The sequence below is a fragment of the Biomphalaria glabrata genome, chromosome 13, assembly GCF_947242115.1.
Source record: "Biomphalaria glabrata chromosome 13, xgBioGlab47.1, whole genome shotgun sequence".
NCBI lineage: Eukaryota > Metazoa > Mollusca > Gastropoda > Planorbidae > Biomphalaria > Biomphalaria glabrata.
In genome coordinates, this window is record NC_074723.1 from 28,836,002 (window position 1) to 28,858,409 (window position 22,408).

Consider the following 22,408-nt stretch of genomic DNA (forward strand, 5'->3'; position numbering starts at 1 on the left):
TGAATGCAAATTCTAATTAAACACAAACATGACAAAAGCGATGTTGATGGGTTGACACTATAGTTATGGGTCACTATCACGTAATACTGATAAATAAGCTACAAGTTCAGAGCCTTAAAAAAAATAGATATTTGAATTATAAAAGTACAGCTTTTGTGTTATTTCCATATGATATGCTTTAGTTGTTTTTTTTTAATTAAAACGTGTACTGGATTTGATCCCAATGCCCAAATCTCGTAATTTTGTACAGATTTTATTTCTAAACCAGTTTCATTGAGATTAACAGCTTATAGTGACGTGCTTTGAATTTAAAAGAATAGGCCTAGATCGGCCATTCTTTGATCGACTGGATATTGAGATAGAATTGAGTTGAAAAACATTCACACACAAGTATTACTTTTTCCACCAGTGAATAGTGAGAGAAAGAGAGGTTACAAAGTAACAATGTGGGGGTCATTTAGAATTTGGCAGGTCCATTTTTTTTTTCAGACTAGCAGTGTAGTTGTTTATCAGAGAAAAAAAAAGACAAATTGAGATTTCATGGATATTTAGAAAATAATATAACAACATATTTACATAAACATAAGGAACATAAAATAAACTAATCAAAGACATGATTTAAAAAAAAAAACAACTTTATTTCTAGCATCTTAATTTCTCATTAAACTTGAATAATAAATAATAAAATAACAAAAGACAATAATAATTTGTTTTGTTTGTTTTTGTTTTGACTTCAGTTGAACATAATACACAAGAAGTAAGGCAAGAAACATTTATAGTTCAGTGCAAGTTAAGAGGCTATCAAAATAAGTCATATAGTCCCTAGTAAATTTATCTTTATGGATAAAGGTCACCAATAAATGTAATATCACGTGTATTGTTTCAATACACATATTAATAGTAATACAGTCAAATCAAAAAAAATATCTCTTAATGCAACTTAAGCAAGCTTATTGTTACTGGGATGAAATTCAAAATATTTGTATGTTTAGCACTTCTGCCTTGCCACACTAGTAATAACTGGATGAAACTGATGTTGTATAGGCCTACTAAGCCAGCTTAGAGAAGGGAATGTCAATTAAGGACTAATCAATTAACTTATACAGGCAACCCCTCAAGTAATAGTGTTTACACAGAAGTATGCATACATAAGAGAACAAATGGAATGATGAGGTCAAAATGTCTATATTTCCATGAAAAGAATTAAATAATAGTAAAAAGAAGCCTACCAATGAATTAATTAATGAGGTCTATGGCATGAAATGACTTCTATGCTATCGATATAATGCCCAAAACCCTGGCCAAGTAGACAAGAGATTTGATGGATTTAGGAAAAATGTGATAACTTTTGCATTGCACGCGAAATTGTATTTATCCTCACTAATGCTAGAGTTGAGCTTGCCACTAGGTGGCAGTAGTGCAGTCTCTAAAACCTAAGAGACTACTTAGTACACGAGCACACATTTCTCACATTAGGCTTTACAACAATGAGAGAAACATCTTGGATGTGAGAAGTTTCAAATATTCAATCAGACTTTCAAAATGTTTCGTTTTCATTCACAGACACTATATCAACCAAGACAATTTTTAAAAAGAAAATGATTACATAAGCATGTACAACTACTATGTTTATAAAATAATAATTTTGTAATTTTTTTTTAAAGTGTACAGGCTTAAAGAGAAACCTTTTCAGACTTGTAAAACAGGATAACAAGATCATTAAAAAAAAAGCATAGTGTCTGTTGAAATACATAAAAAGTAAGGTATATGCTTGGCTTATTATTATTAGTTAAAAATATTTACTGGTTATTTATCTAGTAGACTGGATATTATTTGTCAAGAGTGCTGGGACAAGTCCCAAGAAACCCAAAGAGTGTGGGAGCACATGAGGCATACTGATGTTCCCTCCCTGTGGTGGAGGCTGCTCAGGACTGAACAAGCTATTATAGCAGGATGCAGGGCAGGCCACTTTGGCTCACTGGAAGAAGGAAGGAGAAACCATGTCTCATTCTTTGGACTACCCCCAGACTTGCTGAGTCTCTACAGGTCTGGGAAGCTATAAGTTCTTGACCTGCCTGGTACTCTATGTGCATTACGCAGGGTTTCTGCCCAGGGCTTCTTCAAGAGATGGTTTGATCCTCTCAGGCCCTCACTTAACTGGAGTTTGATGAAGATGATCTATCAAGATTGACTAACAATATATCATTACATAAAATTGTTTCAAAACAATCAGAGAAAGCAAATAATATCTTTATAAAATAAAATACAAAGAGTGTCCAATACTTGATGGCAGTAGGGACAAACTACAAAACCACTAATGCAATCAGTGATTACAATGAACTGCCTCATGGCTTTTTTTTTCTTAACACTTGTGAGGACTAAAACAACCCTTACCTCAAGAATAATTTTTTGCAATGCCATCAACCAGACAACTTACCATGTTAATATAATGCTAGACAAATGGAAAAGAGTGTACTTTTTACCAACTAGATCTATGGGATTACTTCTCAAGTTTTTTATTTTATCAAAATGCTTTAAAGTCTATTATATAATTTAAAAAATTAGCATAGAATTACTTTCTTCATTTTATGGATAAAAATATTTAAAAAATGCCAGAAAAACATAAATTGTAGTAAGTTGGTTTTTTTTAAAATGAATGTGAGCAAAATATAGATATATTTGTTAAAACTCTAATAGACAACTCACAGGCAACATTCACTATCTTGTATTTTGATTGATCACAACAGAGTAAGCATTCAAATTCTAATCACTACATAAAAATAAATAGTTCCTTGAAACAAAATATTCCTCCCATCCCTGAGCCACACACTAAACAGTTTCATAAGAGAATGAATAATGTATTCTATGCATTTCATACATCTTATACAAAACATATGTTTTAAACACATTTCACATCTAGTGCACCACTTAAATAATTATGAAATACATTTCATACAGTTTCCACTATACTTGAGTTGCTAACATCAAGCAAACTCAATGTCTCTTCTACAGCACACAACCCATTGATTCTCTACTGCATGCTATCTTTAACTTTTATAACATGACTATTTCAGACATTTGAAATCCTTTCTTAAATGTAAAGTTTCATCACCCGAGCAATTCTGAATTCATATAAATTTAAACATTTTAATGTATTTATTCCATTGATACAAAACATTGGTTCTCCTAACATTCACAAAATAAAAAGGATAACCTGACTAATCAAGTCTTAGTGACAACAACACATTTCACTAAAACAGAATCACAGTCAGACCTATTCAGAGCCAATGTCCTTTAAAATGATACATACATGGCTGAAAACCTAACTACAGATCTATCCAACTAATAAATGCTGCAGTTTATCAACACACCTTTTGCCCCCCCCCCCCCCCCCCAAATGTACTCATATTCAAACTGATCAAAAACACAATTACAATGTATGTAAGAGAAAACATTGTGTAATCCAAGCAAAACAATGTTAACTTTTAACTCTTACATCTACACCAAATATTCAATAAATTAGAACAAATGAAATATGACAACTATTTTCTTACACAAAAAAAACCCATAAAAATTAACACAGTTGGCAGGATAGCTAGTGTACTGAAACTTACACTACCTCATGGCTACAGAAACTTAGTTTTCACTATATATAATATATCTCATGTGGCATTATTTCCATGCCCTCTTTAAAGCTTTAATAGCTGCCAACTTCTGAGTTATAAAAGACAAGATGATCATCAAAGCCAGGACTCCGCCGATAAACAAGTAATCAAAATCTTCTTTCAAGACATCAAACATGCGTGATGGCGTCACTCGTGTATAGAAGATATCTGTACATTTTTTTTTAGAATTTATAAACATACTTGTTAAAAGACTTTATGACTCAGGAAAAAAAATCAAAATTGAAGTGTACTGACTAAAAGATAAACAATCTATAAAGATGCTACATTGATGTTGAACCAATTGCTAGCTATGCGCACAATTCGAAACAATGTTTTTGAAAATCTAATACATAATCTAAATAATTGTTCTGACACCCGTATTTAAAAAAAAGTTTGAAACTATTTAGTAACTATCAGTTTATGTAATCAAATTCTACAACTTATATTAATCTATTTAATTAAGGGTTTCTAAGAAGACAAATAAAAGCAAATGATGATACTTACCAATGCCATAGACAAAGACCAGTGATGTTGATTCCAGACCAGCTGGAGATGTGAACACACCATCCACATTAAATACACTGCGATTGTAATTGACCAAAGCTTCTGTGCTGAGTGGAATCTCTGGAACATAAGGAATAGTGCCCTCTTCCCTGCAAGAGAAAGAAAAGAAAGTTGTTAGTGCTGAGTAAGAGCTTTGGGATATAAAAGATGTTACCTTCAAAGTTAGAAAAAAAAAAAAAAAAAAAATTAGCTTAACTCTTTGACACCATAACAATGCTCCCAGCGTTGATTTGACCCAGCCCGAGATGTACGGAATAATCCGAACAATACTGGCTACATCTGTCCTTTAAATTAATTTTTTTTTTCTTTCGTATGTTTTTAATTGCTTAAAAGTTTATCTTGAATAGTTTTTCTCTGCTAAAGATCTGGAATTTCCTTCTTTCAATGTATTTTTATAGAGAAAGATATTTGTAAATAGTGGGGGCTTAAAGGACTTAATTTTCTTTAGCATGATGTTTCAGATAGTAGTGACATGATAATGAGCTCAAGACAATTTTTTAATGTGTTTTTAAATGTGTTATATATATATATATATATATATATAAGTTTTGGGAATATAAGAATAATATCATAAAAAATCATTTGGATTATAATATATTTCCTAAATCTAGTCTAGAGTTAGAGGTGTTTACTTGTCCACAGTTGGTCAATTTTCATTTTTTCTATGATAAGAGACATGGATTTTTTGCTCAAGATTTTTATTTTGTTTTAAATTTGCTTTATACATAAATACTGACAATATGGATATATATGATAAGATTTTTTTTCACTATGGAGCATAAAATTTTGTCTACATCTAGACCTAGAAGAGTTTTTTTCAGTTTTTTGTTTCACATTTTGTTTTTAATTTTCAAAAACATTTTGGTGTATAAAAATTAATTTTTGTTATATTAAAAAGGGCATGCATTTTCATGTAATTCTATACTAAATATATCAAAAAAAATATTTAAGTTTCTAATTACAAAAAAAATAATTATTTAAGTTTATCTGAATCATTTTTTAACACTCCGAAAAGGGCAAAAAAATTTATTTTGTCAGAATGTGGAAAATAAATCAGGAATCAAAGAGTTAATGATGGAGGGAAATAATGCCTGATTTGAACTTACATTGTTTCAGGAGTTGGTATGACTGGCCTTCGTGGATCAAGCAAAGCTTTTGGTAAGGACAATACTCCTCCAGTCTTTAAGGCAACTGTAAAGGAAAAAAAATCCAAGTTACACAAGTACAATAATTGCTACTCTTTCTCAGCTGTGCACCAAACTTCAGCTTAATTCACATCTATTTCTATTGGGACAAAGATGAAAAAAATTACCAATTATCTTATCAGAGAGTTATTTTAGATCTTTAAGTTGATATGCATACCGGTACATAAATATTAATTTTTTTTTAATGTAAAACTAATCAGTTGTTAATCAAGTGTAAAATGAAATAGTTTTATGTCAAAGGCATAAAATAACATCAATACTGACTGATAATATTCTTGCTGGTGATGCCTTTCTCTGTAACAGTGGCTTCCATAGCATATATGGGCACAGGGAAAATGTAAGACTGACGCAGCACCAGGGGAGGAGGCGGAGGATAGAAAGAGGAGAAGGCTGTGCTGTTACTTTGTTCTTTCCCTTCATAGAGCTCCAGTACACCAATCTCACTGCGTCGATGTTTCTCATTAAAATAGGAATACTGTTGAAACAGTCAAACATACAAAATACTTTTTTTTTTAAAGACAATTTCTCCTTTAAACAGCTTAAATATAAGTGTGAAGCTAATGGCTAAAACAAATGAATCATGCATACATATTAAACATAAATGAAAAGCAGTACCAGGGACCAAGTTTTTAAATGAAATTAGTGAATTAAATGCAACGAAAATAAGGGACTGCGCTTGAACCAGTGACCCTGGAAACAACACTGCCTAGCAGTAAGGCACTAGAAAGGGAATCAAACCTCTAGACCATAGTAATGTCAAAACATTCTTCTGGTCCAAAGTCATTCACCCATATGCAAATTACCACCCCAGTGGTAAATAGTAACATGACCCAGCTTGCTTAATTGCTCATACTCACTGAAGCTTCTATATGTAGTGTATTTATGTTGTCCACTTGTTATAATGAGATATACACAATTAGATAGTGCCATTGTTTGTCTAATACATGCCTAAGGGACGTCTGTGTCGGCTCTGTTGAAATTTTTAGTATACACAGGTGTGGTGAGGTGGGGGTGGACTAGCTGGGGGCATGTGACCACCAATGAATTAAGTATGATTTTTATTATGTTTAAGTTGACCGATGAATGTCTGCTAGAAATAACTAATAACTAGAATTGGAAAACCCTTAAAGCTTTTACAAAATTGATCTAATTCATTTGACAGATTTGGAAATTTTATTGCTAAGATGCCTGATTAAAAATCCTGATCCCAAACACTCAGTTTACAAAACAGTCTCAAAGTATTACCACAATCCAATTCTCTGAATGAACTACTTTGACTGGACCTTTTGATCTCTTGTGGGTCTGATGGTACACCAAGTGTCCAGTCACACCATCCACCAGATAAATGGAGAAAAATGGCGTTGGACCTGAAGGGACACACAAGATACAAAATTTAAATTGTCACATCTTTAGATCTCACAGGACATAATAAATCTATTTGTCTAAAATAATGTTTTATGAATGGAGAATTTGGAATAATATCTGGTGAAGTGAATGTACTTAAGTAATGCAATGCTGTAGTAATTAACATAGCTTCTAACAGCTATATTTGTCTAACTTTGCAAAACATTACAATCAAAGATATAAGCTTTTTAATCTATTTATTTTAAAAAAAAATTAAATAAGGAGTTTGACCGAGTTAATTTTTCAAATAACAGAACCAAAGATTTCTGTTGAATAATTTAATTAATCTAACTACTACTATATAAAATCAGACATTCACAAGATTTGTCGAGTGTTAAATATATTGAACAATCGACAGCCACATTAAAAACATTTAGTACTCAGATAAAAAAGTCTTATAAATGTACCTTTACTGACTGAAGATTGTTGCTGTTCCTCCCCTTCAGTCACCAGCGCAACTAGATTTGGGTTCAAGTATTTGTACAACACACTACGGTCACCCAACACACGTCCTTGAGAATGGACATGTTCTAAAAGAAAAAAGTATGATTAAGTTAAGCATTTTTTTTAATCAGTTTCTTTTAGCTGGGAAAAAAAAAGATTTTATAATGATTAAATGATACACATAATTTACAGGGACACACAATTAATTCTTATATCCAGCTTCTTAACTGCTCTAACTAGACTAATAGGAAACCAACAATGAAATCTCACTAGACAAAGCTTCTACCTAATTGATGGTCATGGTAGAGGCAACAGGATTTATATTTGTGACTTTAAAACTTAACTGAATTCCCTAACTTTAACCTGCTCTAAATGGGAATTTGTTCTGGCTTAACCATTTCACCACTAAGCAGTTGTAAGAAACTATCTACCCCATCCCTAAGAGAAGGGATATAACTCTGTATCAGCTATTTTTAAAAAATCAATTTTTTGACTAAATTCACAGAAAAAAACTAATAAAACCTAACAAAAACCTTCTTTTTATAATAGAAAAAATAGACCTAGGGTTAAGCATTATGTTTGAAATCATAAATAGGCCTACAGAGCTCAAAAACATTAAAATATCATGTCATATTTAGTTGCCTTCCAATCTCCCGTTCTAACTAGATCTAACATATTCAATACTGGATCTAGCATCAATTTTTTATTTATTTTCACTACTATCGGTCTCATATGGCTCTAAATCACTTACCTCAATCATTATATCCTTATTCTACTGCTAAAACATTAATATTCCCATTAAAATCTTATTCTATTAAGCCTAAATATGTTCCATTTTCTAGGCTAGCAAAAAAAAATGTAATTTTTAAAAAATCATAAAAATCCATTCTAACATGCTGCAGATACAAAATAAACACCTAAAAATAGCATCACTATCGCTCTACTAGGTCAGAGTTAGTAAAGGTATAAATAGTTATTTATAAACTAGCAGTGCGTGCGTAAACGAAACAACCCAAAATCGGCGATTCCAGCGACTCTAGTTGTCAACCAGTAGCGGCGACTCCCTGCGACTCTAGTTGTCAAAGGGTTAAGAACGTTTGCCTGGTCTTGAAGGCTGACAGTTGAGTACAACTCACCTATTGCTCTCTTCCCATACACTCCAGTAATAGTTTGTTGAGATTTCTGCAAATCTAGATTCCATATTTCTTCAATGTCTATCTCACCATCTTTATTCGGTAAAAGTCTGAAAAATAAAGAGACAAATGTAGATGAACTTAACTCACACTCTTTTTTTTTTCATTTGAATCTATAACAGATGATGTACTGTTAATCAAGTAACGAGAACAGAACAACTTTTAAGACCTTAAAATGATACATGAATTCTGACCTGTAACCTGTCATAAAGCCAGTGTCTGGGTTAATCAAATGAAAGAAATGTTGCATTCTGGACTCTTGTAGAATAGATTTACTTGTTGGGGGATAAACATGAAACTAACAAAAAACACAAACATTGTTATGTTAGTTGTTTTTTTTCCCCATGCTATGATACCAAACAATCAAAACAGACAAGAGTAACTTACAAAGAAAGTAAAAAAAAAATTAAAAATAAAAATATTTATATTTTTTTAGTTTTTAGTTTCTCTTAAATTAATTTGATCCCTAAATCAGCTTCAAGGTCACATTAAATCTAACAAAAGAGAACATATACATTAACTCTAACAAAAGAGATCAACATATATTAACTCTAACAAAAGAAAATATATACATTAACTCTTTCTCTCCTAACTGACAATACCAACCTTGATTCCAACAGAATGTGGTAAATAATTACGGAGAGAAAGAGTTAAATCTAACAAAAGAGAATATATACATTAACTCTAACAAAAGAGAATATATACATTAACTCTTACAAAAGAGAATACATACATTAACTCTAACAAAAGAGAATATATACATTAACTCTAACAAATGAGAACAGAGAACATACAAGTAGTTAAAAAACTCTATGAACTTTAAGTTGCCACTGAAGCATGTATTCTATATGATCAAGTAGATGAGAAGCAAGTTTGTCATAAACATTAATGTTTGTAAGAAATATTGTTTAGGTTACATTACTTGGACACTCCTTCCATGTGATGACCTCAATTACAATTGCATTTTGTGTTTAAAAAAAAGAACTAAGGATAAATTAATTTAAGAAACAAAAAAAAAAAATAATGATGACAATACATTAATTTCAATTTGACTAAGGGAAAGCTGAACAAGTTCAAACTATACTATACATACCTTAATTTTATCATCGATAAGTACGATGCCCTTTAAAAAATCAGAGTCCATATCTACCAACATCTCAGCTTGAAGAACCTTAAACCCAGTGTCATGGCCTTGACTTTGATGGCCTGGGAGAATGGCTCCTGTGACAGGGTTGAAAGACACAAGAAGTCCATTGCCAGTTTTCTATTGAAGGAATGAAAGTCAAAGGATTTATCTTTGCACTATCAATATAAATAAACAACAAAACATAAAACATATTATAGAAATAGAAAACAATAAAAATGCATTAAACTGGATTCAAAATCACAGATATTTGTCACAAGCCAATTACATGTTTCATTATCAAATGTATTACCAGACACCTGCACACTTAACAAAGGAGGGAAAAAAAAAAAAAAACAATAAAAAAAAAACAACCACAAAGACAAAGCAAGTTTGAAAACTAAGCAATGTGTCAGTAAATCATATGCTGTAGAACTACTACATTGACTATCATATTTCTTAGACGATGCAACCTTTTTGCAAGTTTAGCCTTCATGCGAACATGCATGTAGAACATTTGATTCAGATTGTGAGAAGTATGCATCTTAATGAATCAATCAAGAGACTTGTTCTTTCCTTTGTCCACTGTATCACAACTGTGCATTAAAGAGCCAAAATGTTTTGTCCAAAGAAAATCCACAGATCTTTGAATGACAGGTTTCAATAGAAAAACAATCTCTGTTCATAAAGAAAAATCCTCTCCCCTATAAATATTTTCAAGTTTATGGTACTGACCAAAGAACTGAACACTGCCAACAACAACACCTCTTTCCTCTATGTACTTTATACACTTGAATTTGTAGGTTTAAAAATTATAAGAAAGCCAGACATTTTCACACTTTAAGCCAATACCACCCAGGTCTGTGTCACATCATTGTTTGTGACATGAACTAGTCAGGAATCAAGGAGTACTAACTTTTTATTGTGTTTATAATGTTTCACGCGAAAGAGAAACCTAATTGAGAATTATGGGTAAAAAGTTTCGTTCTGAGAGTTGACCACATGGTTAGAAGTCAGTAATCTCCATGTTTTAGAAGAGTATAGAACGTATATAGAGAGCGTTACTAGTTGTGTACTTGCTAGATTTCTTAGAGTATTAAGATGGATTTATGTGGATAATTTCTTGTATTCATTGATGGCTGGACTTGCCAATGTGTGTTAATATTTTATATCAAATAAATAAATAAGCTGCTATTCAAGTCAAGTTCTGTATCTGTGTTTGTTGTGCTATTTAGTTGTAGTACTCAATACATCTAGTAGACATACGCAACAAGAAATTCTGGTGTGAAGAAAGATATTTAATTAATATTTAAAAGACATTCTTATAATACCAGAGAGGTATTAAAATAATACAAAGAACTTTACACTGAGGATGTGACCTAAAAAAGGTGGACATGTCCTCTTTTTGCCAGACATCTGTATGTTAATTTGAAGATATTGTTTGCAAGCGATAATTCAATTGAGTATAGATAAAGCTATCTTTTTTGTCATTGTCAGGTAAAAGAAATAATTCTTTAAAATTTCAGCTTGATGGGGTTTGGGAGAAATAACGTGTACAAACTTTTACCAGACAGACAGACAGAGTGAGTTAATATAAGCTTTGTAAAAATGAAAACAGATTCATTTACCTGGCTAACACCCAAAACTGTGCACTGAGGCTCATGCGGGAAGTGAGCAGTTGATCTTTGCAGGACCAGAAGCAGCTTTTGGGTATTAAAGCGGCTGAACGGTACAAGATCCGGAATGAACTGTTGCCAAGCTATTTTACCAGTGTGGCTTCGAATTCCATAAATCTGCAGACAACAGAAATGAGTAAAATATGTCAATAGTGAGGACAATATCTCTGCAAAAAAGTATTTTAACTTAAAAAAATAGATAATTGTACCTAAACAAAAAAAAAAGAAGCATTAGTAGTTTATCAGGCATTATGTAATATCAAATTTAAAATGAAATAAGTTCAAGCCATATTATGACTCTCAGGTGGTTGAGGATTATTGAGGAATTAGAGCAGTTAGCATAAAAACTAGTACCCTAAGTTGAAAGGCAGATGAAGACAGGGAATTTTTAACTTGATATTTAAAGGAGTACACCATCCTTTGGGAGAGACAGCTATCTGATCACACACCACCTTTAGTGTTGACGAGAGAAGTGTGAACTGTACTACTACAGCCTTTTATCAGGCTGCAAAGGGTTAATTTTTTTACTTCCAACTTAATATACAAGTCAAAGATTACCATGAGGTTAAAAATGGCTGACAGCATTAAAATCAAATAAATTTGTCTTTTCTTGACAAACCTTTCCTGGGGCTGTGGCTACAACAATGATCTTGTGCAGATTAAAACCGTCTCTAATCAAATCCTCTTCCTCAGGTTCCTCCTCTTCTATGGCATCAATGGACTTGGTATGATGGTGGTGGTGGCCAAGGGCACGATCAACCAGGGTGATAGCGAAACCCTGACAATGACCAAAAAAAAAAAAGGTTAAGATCATAACCTTTACAATCACAAAAACGAAAAATATTATTCTGACAAATGATTTTAAAACTAATATACTTATCTAAAAAAAAAAAATGACTTACACGTAACTGAGAAAATTGAGCTTTAAGTCTTTTATAAAACATTGCCAGGAGGTCCTCTTTAAAAATATGTAAATATTAAATGTTTATTATTCAAACTTAAAGGTTTTCAAAAATGTCTCATATGTAACAAATTAGTGAGGACAAAATTACAAATACTTCTGAGCAATTAATAATTCACCTTCTTTAGTGCCAAACTCATCTTCAAATTTTGCTTGATTTTCAGAAACTGGCAAGTCAACCATAAGCACAGATAGAATATAGGCCAGTGCTTCCTCCCTTCTCCAATGTGATTTATCTAACAATGAAATGCATACACACATATAAAATTTATTTACAAAAAAAAATGTTTTTGTAGGACCTTAACAAAATGTTCTAAATAAAAAGCTAGTCAACTCCAATCTTCATTTTTACTTGACTGAATTAATGCTTACAATGTTATTTTTTAAACTTGGGTTAAAAAACACTTACAATATAGGCAATATAGAAACTAACAGGTAAAAAAAAAGGAGGATTATCCAAAGGGTACAGAGACTAAAGCAATAATATTTTGATGTTAAGCAGCAAATGTTTTGAATGATATTAGCTAGGAAAAAGCATTGTTTCAAGATCTAATTTTCCTAAGATATAATAGATAGATATAGAATAAAAATTCATAACTATTCATATTCTAACTAAAATCTTACCAAGATGTTTATCAAACTGAACTCTAACCAAGATATTTCTTATACTAATTAGTATTAGAAGAAAAATTATTGAGAACTTAAATCAACTTTGGCTGTTAATCTACAAAGTAAGCTTAAAAAAAGAATGCATTATTGTATGCTACATATTTAGTAAAGAAATTGTTAGTACCAGTAGTGAAGAACCACAGAATTAATTATACAGTATCAGTTTATCATTTGTTTTTGCTTCCTAAGCACACCCCTCCCACATTTCAATGTCTCCCACTTCCGTAAAATAAATGACATTGAACCAGTATATGTATAAAATAATTATATTAATCAATATTTATTTATACATGATTAATTTATAATTTACTAATGTTAACATATTTATTTCAAACTTGGTACACACAATAGGTTATTGTCTTAGGACCATCTTATTTTTAAGATGAAGCTTCACTTTCTTTTTTCTAACTATATTAACCTGTATAATATCTAATTCTGTAGTGTCATTCAGAAACCAACCTGTTACCAAGCTTGTTACCTGTAGGGCCAGCAAAGCTAAAAGCTGAAAAGCAGAGAGGCTCTAACAAGGATGGCCAAGATGAGTATGTAGGGAGACTAAAAAAAAATTAAAAACCTCGCCTTACTTTCATCACTCTTACTTTTCTGAGCAAAGTGAATGGAGAAATCTTGAGCTATAAAGATCAGCTTGCAACCTGGGCGATGACTAGAGTCCTTCTTTTTGGAAAACAAAAATGGAAACATCTGAAAGAAACAAAAAAATTTTTAAAACCTAAAAATACAACTAACTGTTTTGTTACATATATTTTGATAATCATTTTTTTTAAATCTTAGAATAAATCTTGAAATGAAAATAAGTTAGGCTTTAAACAAGTTTGAAAAACAACTGGGCTCTGAAGATCATTTAAAAAAACAGTTATAAGGTTTAAAAAAAAAAACTAGTTATAAGATTAATACAATGAATGGTAAAAATGTGTAAATGAAATGCCAAATTTGTGATGCCTCTCTATACACATTATCCTATGCATGCATGCTAAAATAAGAAATTGTAATTTATAGTGTATACATGTCTTACCCAGAAATAAGTAGCAATATTTAAAAACAATATTAAATTTTGGCAAATATTGATTTCATCCTTTTTAAAGATAATCTTACTTTTCAAAAATATCAAATAAGAGTGTAAGTCATTTTGATATTTGAAGTTATACATGCTTCAAATGCAAAGCTATGACTAGAGAAGTTCTCAATTTAGCACATTATCAGGTTGGTTTTCAAGTTAAATGTTAGATAAAACAGAACAAGATCATTTATCTACACAAATGAAATATAAATTTCATCCTGGTATGACAACATCTAAGAGATACAAGACAACCAAAAAAATCAAAGAAATGGTTAAACCTCCCTACCTTGACTGGTGGCCCATGGTAATGAGCAAAAGGTATACTATGTGCCAAGTCAATTATCTCAGAATTATCTGACTGGTCTCTTGCAGTAAGTTGTAGAGTCTGAAATGCATTGATCAAGCAGTAATGGTACTGAGTCAAGTTGTACTAGCCAAAAAAAAAAAAAAAAATTATGTTATTGAATTGACTTAAAACACTCCTTACCTCAGCATCAGCCTGGGTCAATGTTAAGAGAATATATTTCTCTGCAAAGTTAACAATCTCAGCAGAATATGTCTTAAAAAAAAAAATTAAATTAAAGTCACTTTTAAGTATTAATGACAACACGGGTTTACATAAGCAGCTACTGAGAAATTACAAAATCTATTTTTGAAAGTAAATAAAACAAAATAATATAATACAGTAACTGGTTCTATTTTTTTAAGGAAAAAACAAACTACTATTACAAATATTAAGAGATTTCACTTAAAAAAAAACAAAGCTTATCTAAAGGGGAAGAACTCTGTCCTTAAAACTATATCTACCAATAATGGACATGTTATTTCCCTTTTTCAATATCCAACAAAATAATTGATTACCAATAATTAATTGACTAATTGAGTATTTATGTTAATTGAATGTGAGTTGATATAAGCTTTGTAAAAACTACAAACCTTTAAATCCATTTTACATTAATAATAATAATTATAATCTTTATTATCCTTCAGTTAATTTGTCTCACAATTTGTGCATTACAAATGTATTTTTTATCACAGCAAATTATTATGCTAAAATGTTATCGATTTTTTTCTATTTATAATTGAGTTTTGCAATTTAAATAAACAGACGTGACTGAATAATTATCAGTTAGCATTAGGACATATAGATTGTATAAATGTTAGAGTTTCCAATACAAAAATTCCAAATCTTATTCAATTTACCTTTTCAAGAACTTTGTGCACAGTAAAAGTCTCCTGCGGTGTGAGTACCATAAAAACAAGACGATCACTAGCAGAGCGGAACTTAATGGCAGATCCAAGACCAGGGACCAAACCTTCAATCTTAGACTCTTTGGTCAGTGGAAACTCCAGTAGCTGTAAAGGTAAACAGAATACAATTTTAACTATTTAATGTCTAGAAATGACTGAGTGGCTTTAACACACACATTGTGTGTGTGTGTGTGGGGGGGGGGATATCATCAAAGAAGGTGAATAATAAGTAATAACATTATTCCATTCTTAAATATTCCAAAGATGTAATCTAATGTAAATCTTACTCTTTACTTATCACATTGTTTGTTCCAAATAGAGTAAATATTAAACAATTGTAAATGTGAGCAAAAAAAATTACCTTCCTGCAGGAGAGAAACATTTTTTTTTAAATTTAGAATAACACAAGTACAAAATGTGTTTTCTTTAAATAAATTTGTCAAAATCTCAAGTTTGCACAAATTGAAGATAATAAAATTAAGTAAAGTAAGTTTCCCTTTCAGATCTTGTGGTCTATAAATAATCAAGGCTGGCTATTAAAGCCAAAATGTAATAATATAATAAAATTATCCTACTTGGTTTCAAACGGAGCATTCAATTACAAAAACACAACTTCAGGGCGTATACTTTTGTAACAGTGATCTTATCATTTTTAAAAAGTATAGAAATAGTTTTATTTTGACACTTTAGTTCAGTGATTAGTCAAACAATCCACAGTTGTATTACACCTACCTCAGTCTGTTTGAAAACTGTGACATTATCCAGTCCTAGGGTCTGTAGTGAATGTGTCTGAGGGGAGTAGCAAACAAAATGTTTGTCATCTTCCATTATAATACAACTGAAAAAAAAATCATAATTGCATTTATAAAACTCTACAAACAAACAAGACCTATATCTTTTTAGTCTAAATACAACAAAAATACAAACTTAAAGAAAAAAAAAGGTAAATGTATAAGTAAAATTTTTATATTAATACTACTGACCTAGTTTGTATATCAATCCACGGAGCAGGAACATTTTTTGCAGTCTTGCTAACCACTCCATCCGAAGAAACACTTGTTACGGTTACTCTCTGGCCAGGAGTGATGCCAATGGCGATGAAACTATTATCACTGCGTTCAGTCACATACCATCGTTCAATAGTGTCACTGTAAATACAATGGGTTGATTATCTATGACACAATAAAAAATGATTCAAATCAAGAATGAAGGGTATAGTTATTGTTTGTTTTTTAAACATGTGAATAAAATAAATTACATTGTCATTTCAAAGTACTATATTTTTTATTTCTTTAATAACCATCAAAAAAAAATTGAGAATTATAATAAAGATTCAATTTTATTATTAATCAGCCATTGCCTTGTTACAATTAGAAACAAATTCAATTTTTCAATATCTTTGTGAATACCAAAAGGATGAAAAATCATTCTCCCACTTTTAAATGCTAAATAGTTGTAGCTATTGCTTGTTATCTTAATAATTAGTTTTAGTAAAAAAGAAGAAAATAAAAGAAGAAATAAGGTAAATTTAATGCATAGATATGTCAACTAAACCTGTGAGGCATTTCAGCTTTCCATTCCTCACTTCCGTCATTCATTTTCAAACAATACAATGTGCCTGATGTTGCTATTATCAGGTAATCTGAAAGAGAAACAGGAGAGATTTAACCAACATGTCACAAACAGCCTATATATATATATATGCCTAGGTGGTTGTGAAGGTAGTCTAAGGGGTTGGGCAACTGGCAAGAAACTCCAAGCCCTAGTTCAGTCTAATGAGAACAGGAAATCTTAACATCTACAAGTGGAGCAATAGCACTCTCCAAGGAGACTTTGTAACTTATATGTATAGTAAATAAAATACTTTATTCAACTATTTAACATATCTACAATAGAAATTATGTGGATGATCAGACCACTTCAACAAAATAGAACGGTGTCCAACATGTACTATCTACCTTTGATAGTAAAACCTTCCTACTATAACAACTCTCAATTAACTCTCTCAATCTCCTGTCACCACTCTAGCTAACTCTCTCAAACTCCAGTCTCTGACTCACAATCAGTCTCCCATCACCAGCTCTCTCTCTCAGAGCCCAGTCACCAACTCTTTCAGAGCCCAGTCACCAACCAACACACCTCTTATACCCCTACACACATCTAGATGGACCTCTTGTCCAGGATCTCATCATCTCATACTAGCCATGGTCAAGCTTTTAACACTCGAGGTAGAGTCAAACTCTAGATTTAGCACTAGCATGAATATAACAACCACGGTTTGTAGCAACATCCAAGAACCACAAAAAATCAGTTTGTTTGTTTTTTCAATGTGTGACCATGAGATGCTCAAATTCAACATAGCCAATACAAATGATAAGAAAAAGGAGGCTATTATACTATCATAAATAAAAACATTCTTGCTGTACTTATTGAAATCTATAATTAAACTAAATGTCATTCATTCCATGAAACTTTTACACTAACAATAAATGTGTACCTTTTTTGTTCTTTTCAATAAAAAATCCAGAAGCTCTGAAATAAAATAAATTGAAACTATGAAGTGACATGAGAAAAAGTAGCAATTTAAAACTGATTTAACAAGTAAGACAGCTTAAAACAAGCTTTTCATGCCATGTATATTTGTTATACTTAGTATCAAATACTAAAATTTTTGTATTGCTCTTTATTAAAAACCAAAAAAAAAGGTTAATATAAATATTATTGCTTTAAGTAAATAAATTCAGTAAGATCAAGAGTTGAGCAGATGAAAATGAAAACTTCTAAAACTGCTAGATCATGTTAATGTAAGATTTAAACTTTAAAAGAATAAAATATGCTCTGCCAAAAGCAGAAAAGTTAACCTGCTATCCACATCATCAGACAAGCTTTTCTCCCACAGTAAGCTACCAGACGGCGCAGACCAGCTGCGAACAAACTGCCCACCAGCATGAATACTCACAAGATCTGATCACAAAGCAAAAAAAAAAATGTATGAGTTTGAAAACGAAGATTTCAATCAATACTGAAAATTATACCTTATGAAAGAGGCTAATTACTTACTAGACCCTTGGTGTAAAAGAGCATCAATCCTACCCCTGGTGCTGGGCTCAAATATTCTGCGCCAAGCTGTAATAAGGTACAAGATTTTCTTAAAGAACAAGCATGTGTTTAAAGTGATTTTAAAAAGCAAGCAAAATATAAAAAAACCTTTAAAAAAAAAAAAAAAAAGCTTATCTAATGGGAAAGAACTCCATCCTTAAAACTATATCTACCAATAATGTACAAGTGAAAGTTGTTTCCTTTATTTGATAATTATAACAAAAATAATTAATTACCAATAACTAATTGACTGAGTCCTTTTTTTTTTTTATTGATTCACGTTTTGTTAGGTACAATAAATTATTGTTTAAAGTATCAACTTAGTGAGAAATAGCGTTAACAATTATTAAAGGGGACTAAACCCAACAAATAGTCATATCTTTGAATACCAAAGTATTAGTTTCCCTTGTTGCTATTTTAAAAAATAATTAATTACTAGTAGTTAATCGTCTAATTGGTTACTTTTTATTATTATTATTGATTCATGTATTGTCTAAGTAAATGAATAATTGAGCAAAGTTTCAACTTGATCCGAGACTCACTATAAGCTTTGCAAAAACTTAAAAGCCCATCCAAAGGACATTTTAAAAATATTTAATACCCTACCGTTACTAGGAAAAATTTAACTTTCAAAAGAAACCCAGCAAAACTTTGATATTAATTTAATTATAGCTCTGTAGTATTCAGTCACTTCAATGTATTTTAGAAAAGAAGCTTGTCAATTAATTCAATAATATTCATGAACAGGTTCACAAGTATAACTTTTAATAAACATCAAATAGAGCTTTTTTTTTTATTTACTGTACTATATTAAATCCTAAAACCCAACCATGAACATTCTAACTTACCAATACTGCCATCATGCACATTGACTGAAGCAACCACATTTTTCTCAGATGCTATGAAGACTTTTTTCCCAGACTGTGATGGAGTTTGATCCCAATGAAAATCCTTCACCTGACCTATGTACTCCTGTTTCCTGTGGAGACCACATGTAACATGATGACAAGATTTACTTCTTAAATAATCTTTTAAACTGGGCTTTATAAGAATACTGAAAAGATTCGTATCTAAAAAAAAATAAAGTACCCATTTCAGACATGGCTATCTAGAGGGCTGATGACATAAAGGTCACCTGCTTCTATGATCATGGTTAATGAAGGTGCCAACACAATGACCAACCCTCTTTAATTTCTCTGTCTAATGTCAGGTACCCATTAGATTGGGTGGACTCAGAGGCACCCTAAAATCCTGAAATTCAAAATCACAGTCCCCCTCAATTCAGAAGACAAGTGCTTTACCATTGGAGAAAAACCAGTACAGCAGGAGACAACAGAAGGGAGAGTAGAATTATGTAGTCTATCGAAGGGAGAGGAGATTGAGTCCACCAAATATTTATCGCCAAATAACACAGGCAAAGCCAATATGTATACACTAATACAGTATACAGGTAAAACTTGGAGATATGATGAGATGACCTTGATTGGCTTGATGAAACATCATATACATACACACATAATATGTCAATTTATTTACATTTGGCTTTAATTTTCAACTATTTTCATTTCACTAGAAATAGTTTCACCTTTCAGCAAAAGGAAAATGACAAAACCTGTTTCACTAGCTTGTCTTGTTTCCATGTAAATAAACACCTATGTCTTGTTGAGCCATCTCCCTTCAGTTATTACAGTATTATTATTAGATTAAAGATAAGGCCATGATTTGCCCACCCCTGATTTATTTAGATTTCTAAGTTTAGATCTATAGTAGATTCTTATATAAGGCACACCGTATTGGGGAAGTAGGTCAAAATTTTATTTTATTTTTTTATTTGGTGATGGATTAACTTACAAAAAAACTGAAAGCAGATTCTTATTCTGCAACTAAAGGACTATAAAAATAGCTGTGTCTCTTTGAATTACCACTCATAGTCAAGATTTTATTTTAAAATAAATTAGGTCACTTCATGCTCCTATACTAAACGCAGTTTTTGTGCTTCTCCTTTAGCGCACATTGAGCACCATTAAGAAACACCACTATGTTATTGCTAATTAATTATATCTGTGTTAATTAAAAATTATTTAGATTATATTAAAAGAAGTAGATTCACTTCTGCAATATGTATTTATAACAGGATGAAACAGGGTGGAGGACACGCACTAACCATGAGTTATATCAATTATATGAAGACCCACCAATAGTGAACGAAATAAAAAAGAACAGACTACGTTGGGCAGGTCACCTTGAAAGAATGTCAGACAACAGAGGGGTGAAAATGGTATACAGGCAAAAACCAAAAGGCAGGCGACCCAAAAGCAGACCCCGAATGCGATGGATAGATGACGTGGAAGCAGATCTGAAGCAGCTTGGGGTTAGGGCGTGGAGACGAAAGGCCCAGGAGAGATCTGAATGGAAGGAAGTGTTAAAGCAGGCCAGAGCCCTCCATGGGCTGTAGCACCACTGGGATGGATGGATGGAATATGTATTTATAGTATATTGCCTCTCTCTCTCTATATATATATATATATATATATATATATAAATATATATATATATGCCTATATATATATATATCGAAATAGTTTATTTATTTATACATGCCTACCTATATAATCTATGTGTAGAAACAGACAGAAATAAATCTATATAAATTATAGATCTATAAATTAATTATTATAATTTAATAAACATGATATTTTCAACTAGGCTCCATGTATTCTCTCTCTCTTTCTTTTAATTCCCATCCAAGGACCGTCTTCTTTTCAGAATTTGGATGTTCGTTTTGTTACACCTTAACATTCCCTCCCTCCCATAGATGCTTATAATTCTTTTCATGACTCTCTCCCCCTTCCCTCCACTGCCTGTTTCATAGGTTGTGACACTACAGGCTTAGTGTATACCTCTCCTCACCACCAGCGCTCGCCTGGAGTGATCACCTGCAGTGGGCATAGTCTCTGGCTTCAAATTATAAGCCCACACTTTTTCTTTCATTCATAAATTATATATTCTAGATATCTTGATGTAGGTCATGTTTATTCATTGAAAAAATCATAGATTTATTAATCCCAATAATATTTCTTATTACGATTTTGCCTTGTGCACTATAGGAGAATGTGTTAAATTCATTATTATCGTTGAAACACCTCCTTTTTTAATTTTATTTAACAGCTAACAGTATGAATGAGATTGAAATGTCTTTCTAAAGATGTTTGGAAGCTTATTTTGATATATCCACCAGCCTACGATCAAACATATAATATAGCCTTCATCCCTTATATGGGTATGAATTGCCGGGGAGGTTAAAACAATAGCTTTACATACTTGGTTACCAACAATCTAAAAAACTGCCATCTGCTTTGGAAAAGCGGAACAAAAATACAGGAACTTATCTAAAATTGGACATGCAGTGTCCTGAAACGTCGTTTTTAGCTCCAAATATAAAAACTAATTAATTATAAACAAAAAAAGCGATGTGTTTCTTAAAGGAGAATTTGATGAGCTGTGCCTTATATAAGAAGCTACTATATATTTTTCATGGTCACTTGAGTTGAATTTCTTGAGTTATCATATTCATGTTATGAGTACTATTGAGTTGACTCATGACTCAACTCAAGGTTGACTACAGTAGTACACTGACACTGTGAGTGTTAATTTATATTAGTGTTGAGTGTTGTGAATGTTACTGTTCAGTGTTGTCTTGAAGGAGCGGTGACTGACTCAGTGACTGTGAATGAAGGCGAAGGGGCCATCATCATGAGGCTGCATGTTCTAGACTCTATATTTATTTATTAATCCATTTAGACATAAATACACGTGCTTATTCATTTTACCAATCAAATAATCCAGCCTGATCTTCGTAAAGGCCGAACGTATTAACAGAATGTATACTAATCATGCATAAGAAGACCAACACCGCTTTGATGGGCTTCGCCATGTTTTAGTTGAGCTGATACTAAAAAAGTCACACACAAAAAAAAATACTTCAAAACGAAACAAACTAAACACAAGACGATGATTATGATGATGATTTCTTGCCTAAGTCTGACAATTCACTTTATATTAGTATAATATAGATT

General features: G+C 31.6%; 1 protein-coding gene across 3 annotated transcripts; it reads right to left on the minus strand.

Annotated features, from left to right (window-relative positions):
- Positions 1–617: 617 nt before the first annotated feature.
- On the minus strand, positions 618–22,286 carry LOC106056497 (ER membrane protein complex subunit 1-like). 3 transcript variants are annotated; one of them, XM_056007766.1, is made up of 25 exons: positions 22,163–22,286; positions 19,181–19,311; positions 18,294–18,359; positions 18,095–18,197; positions 17,731–17,765; positions 16,788–16,875; positions 16,217–16,381; positions 15,966–16,071; positions 15,186–15,338; positions 14,470–14,541; positions 14,269–14,367; positions 13,504–13,606; positions 12,355–12,471; positions 12,177–12,232; positions 11,894–12,052; positions 11,227–11,391; positions 9,569–9,739; positions 8,670–8,773; positions 8,419–8,525; positions 7,246–7,368; positions 6,680–6,801; positions 5,699–5,909; positions 5,336–5,420; positions 4,170–4,318; positions 618–3,833 (listed from the first exon to the last, which is right to left on the minus strand). In XM_056007766.1, exons 1-25 carry the CDS (start codon positions 22,264–22,266, stop codon positions 3,673–3,675), a joined length of 2,955 nt encoding a protein of 984 aa, XP_055863741.1. In that variant the 5' UTR covers positions 22,267–22,286; the 3' UTR covers positions 618–3,672. The 3 variants fall into 3 exon arrangements, with proteins under 3 accessions (XP_055863741.1, XP_055863740.1, XP_055863742.1); XM_056007765.1 differs by having other exon boundaries at positions 13,489–13,606; XM_056007767.1 differs by lacking the exon at positions 22,163–22,286 and having other exon boundaries at positions 13,489–13,606; positions 16,788–16,877; positions 17,732–17,765; positions 19,181–19,256.
- Between the last annotated feature and the right edge of the window lie 122 nt (positions 22,287–22,408).

Excerpts from the sequence above, each read along its gene's own strand:
- LOC106056497 (XM_056007765.1), bottom strand. The coding sequence starts at position 22,266 with ATGGCGAAGCCCATCAAAGCGGTGTTGGTCTTCTTATGCATGATTAGT. Across the intron at positions 16,876-17,730 it reads TATTGAAAAGAACAAAAAAG|ATTACCTGATAATAGCAACA; the intron begins GTACACATTTAT and ends TTTCTCTTTCAG. Across the intron at positions 7,369-8,418 it reads GTATGGGAAGAGAGCAATAG|AACATGTCCATTCTCAAGGA; the intron begins GTGAGTTGTACT and ends TTTTTCTTTTAG.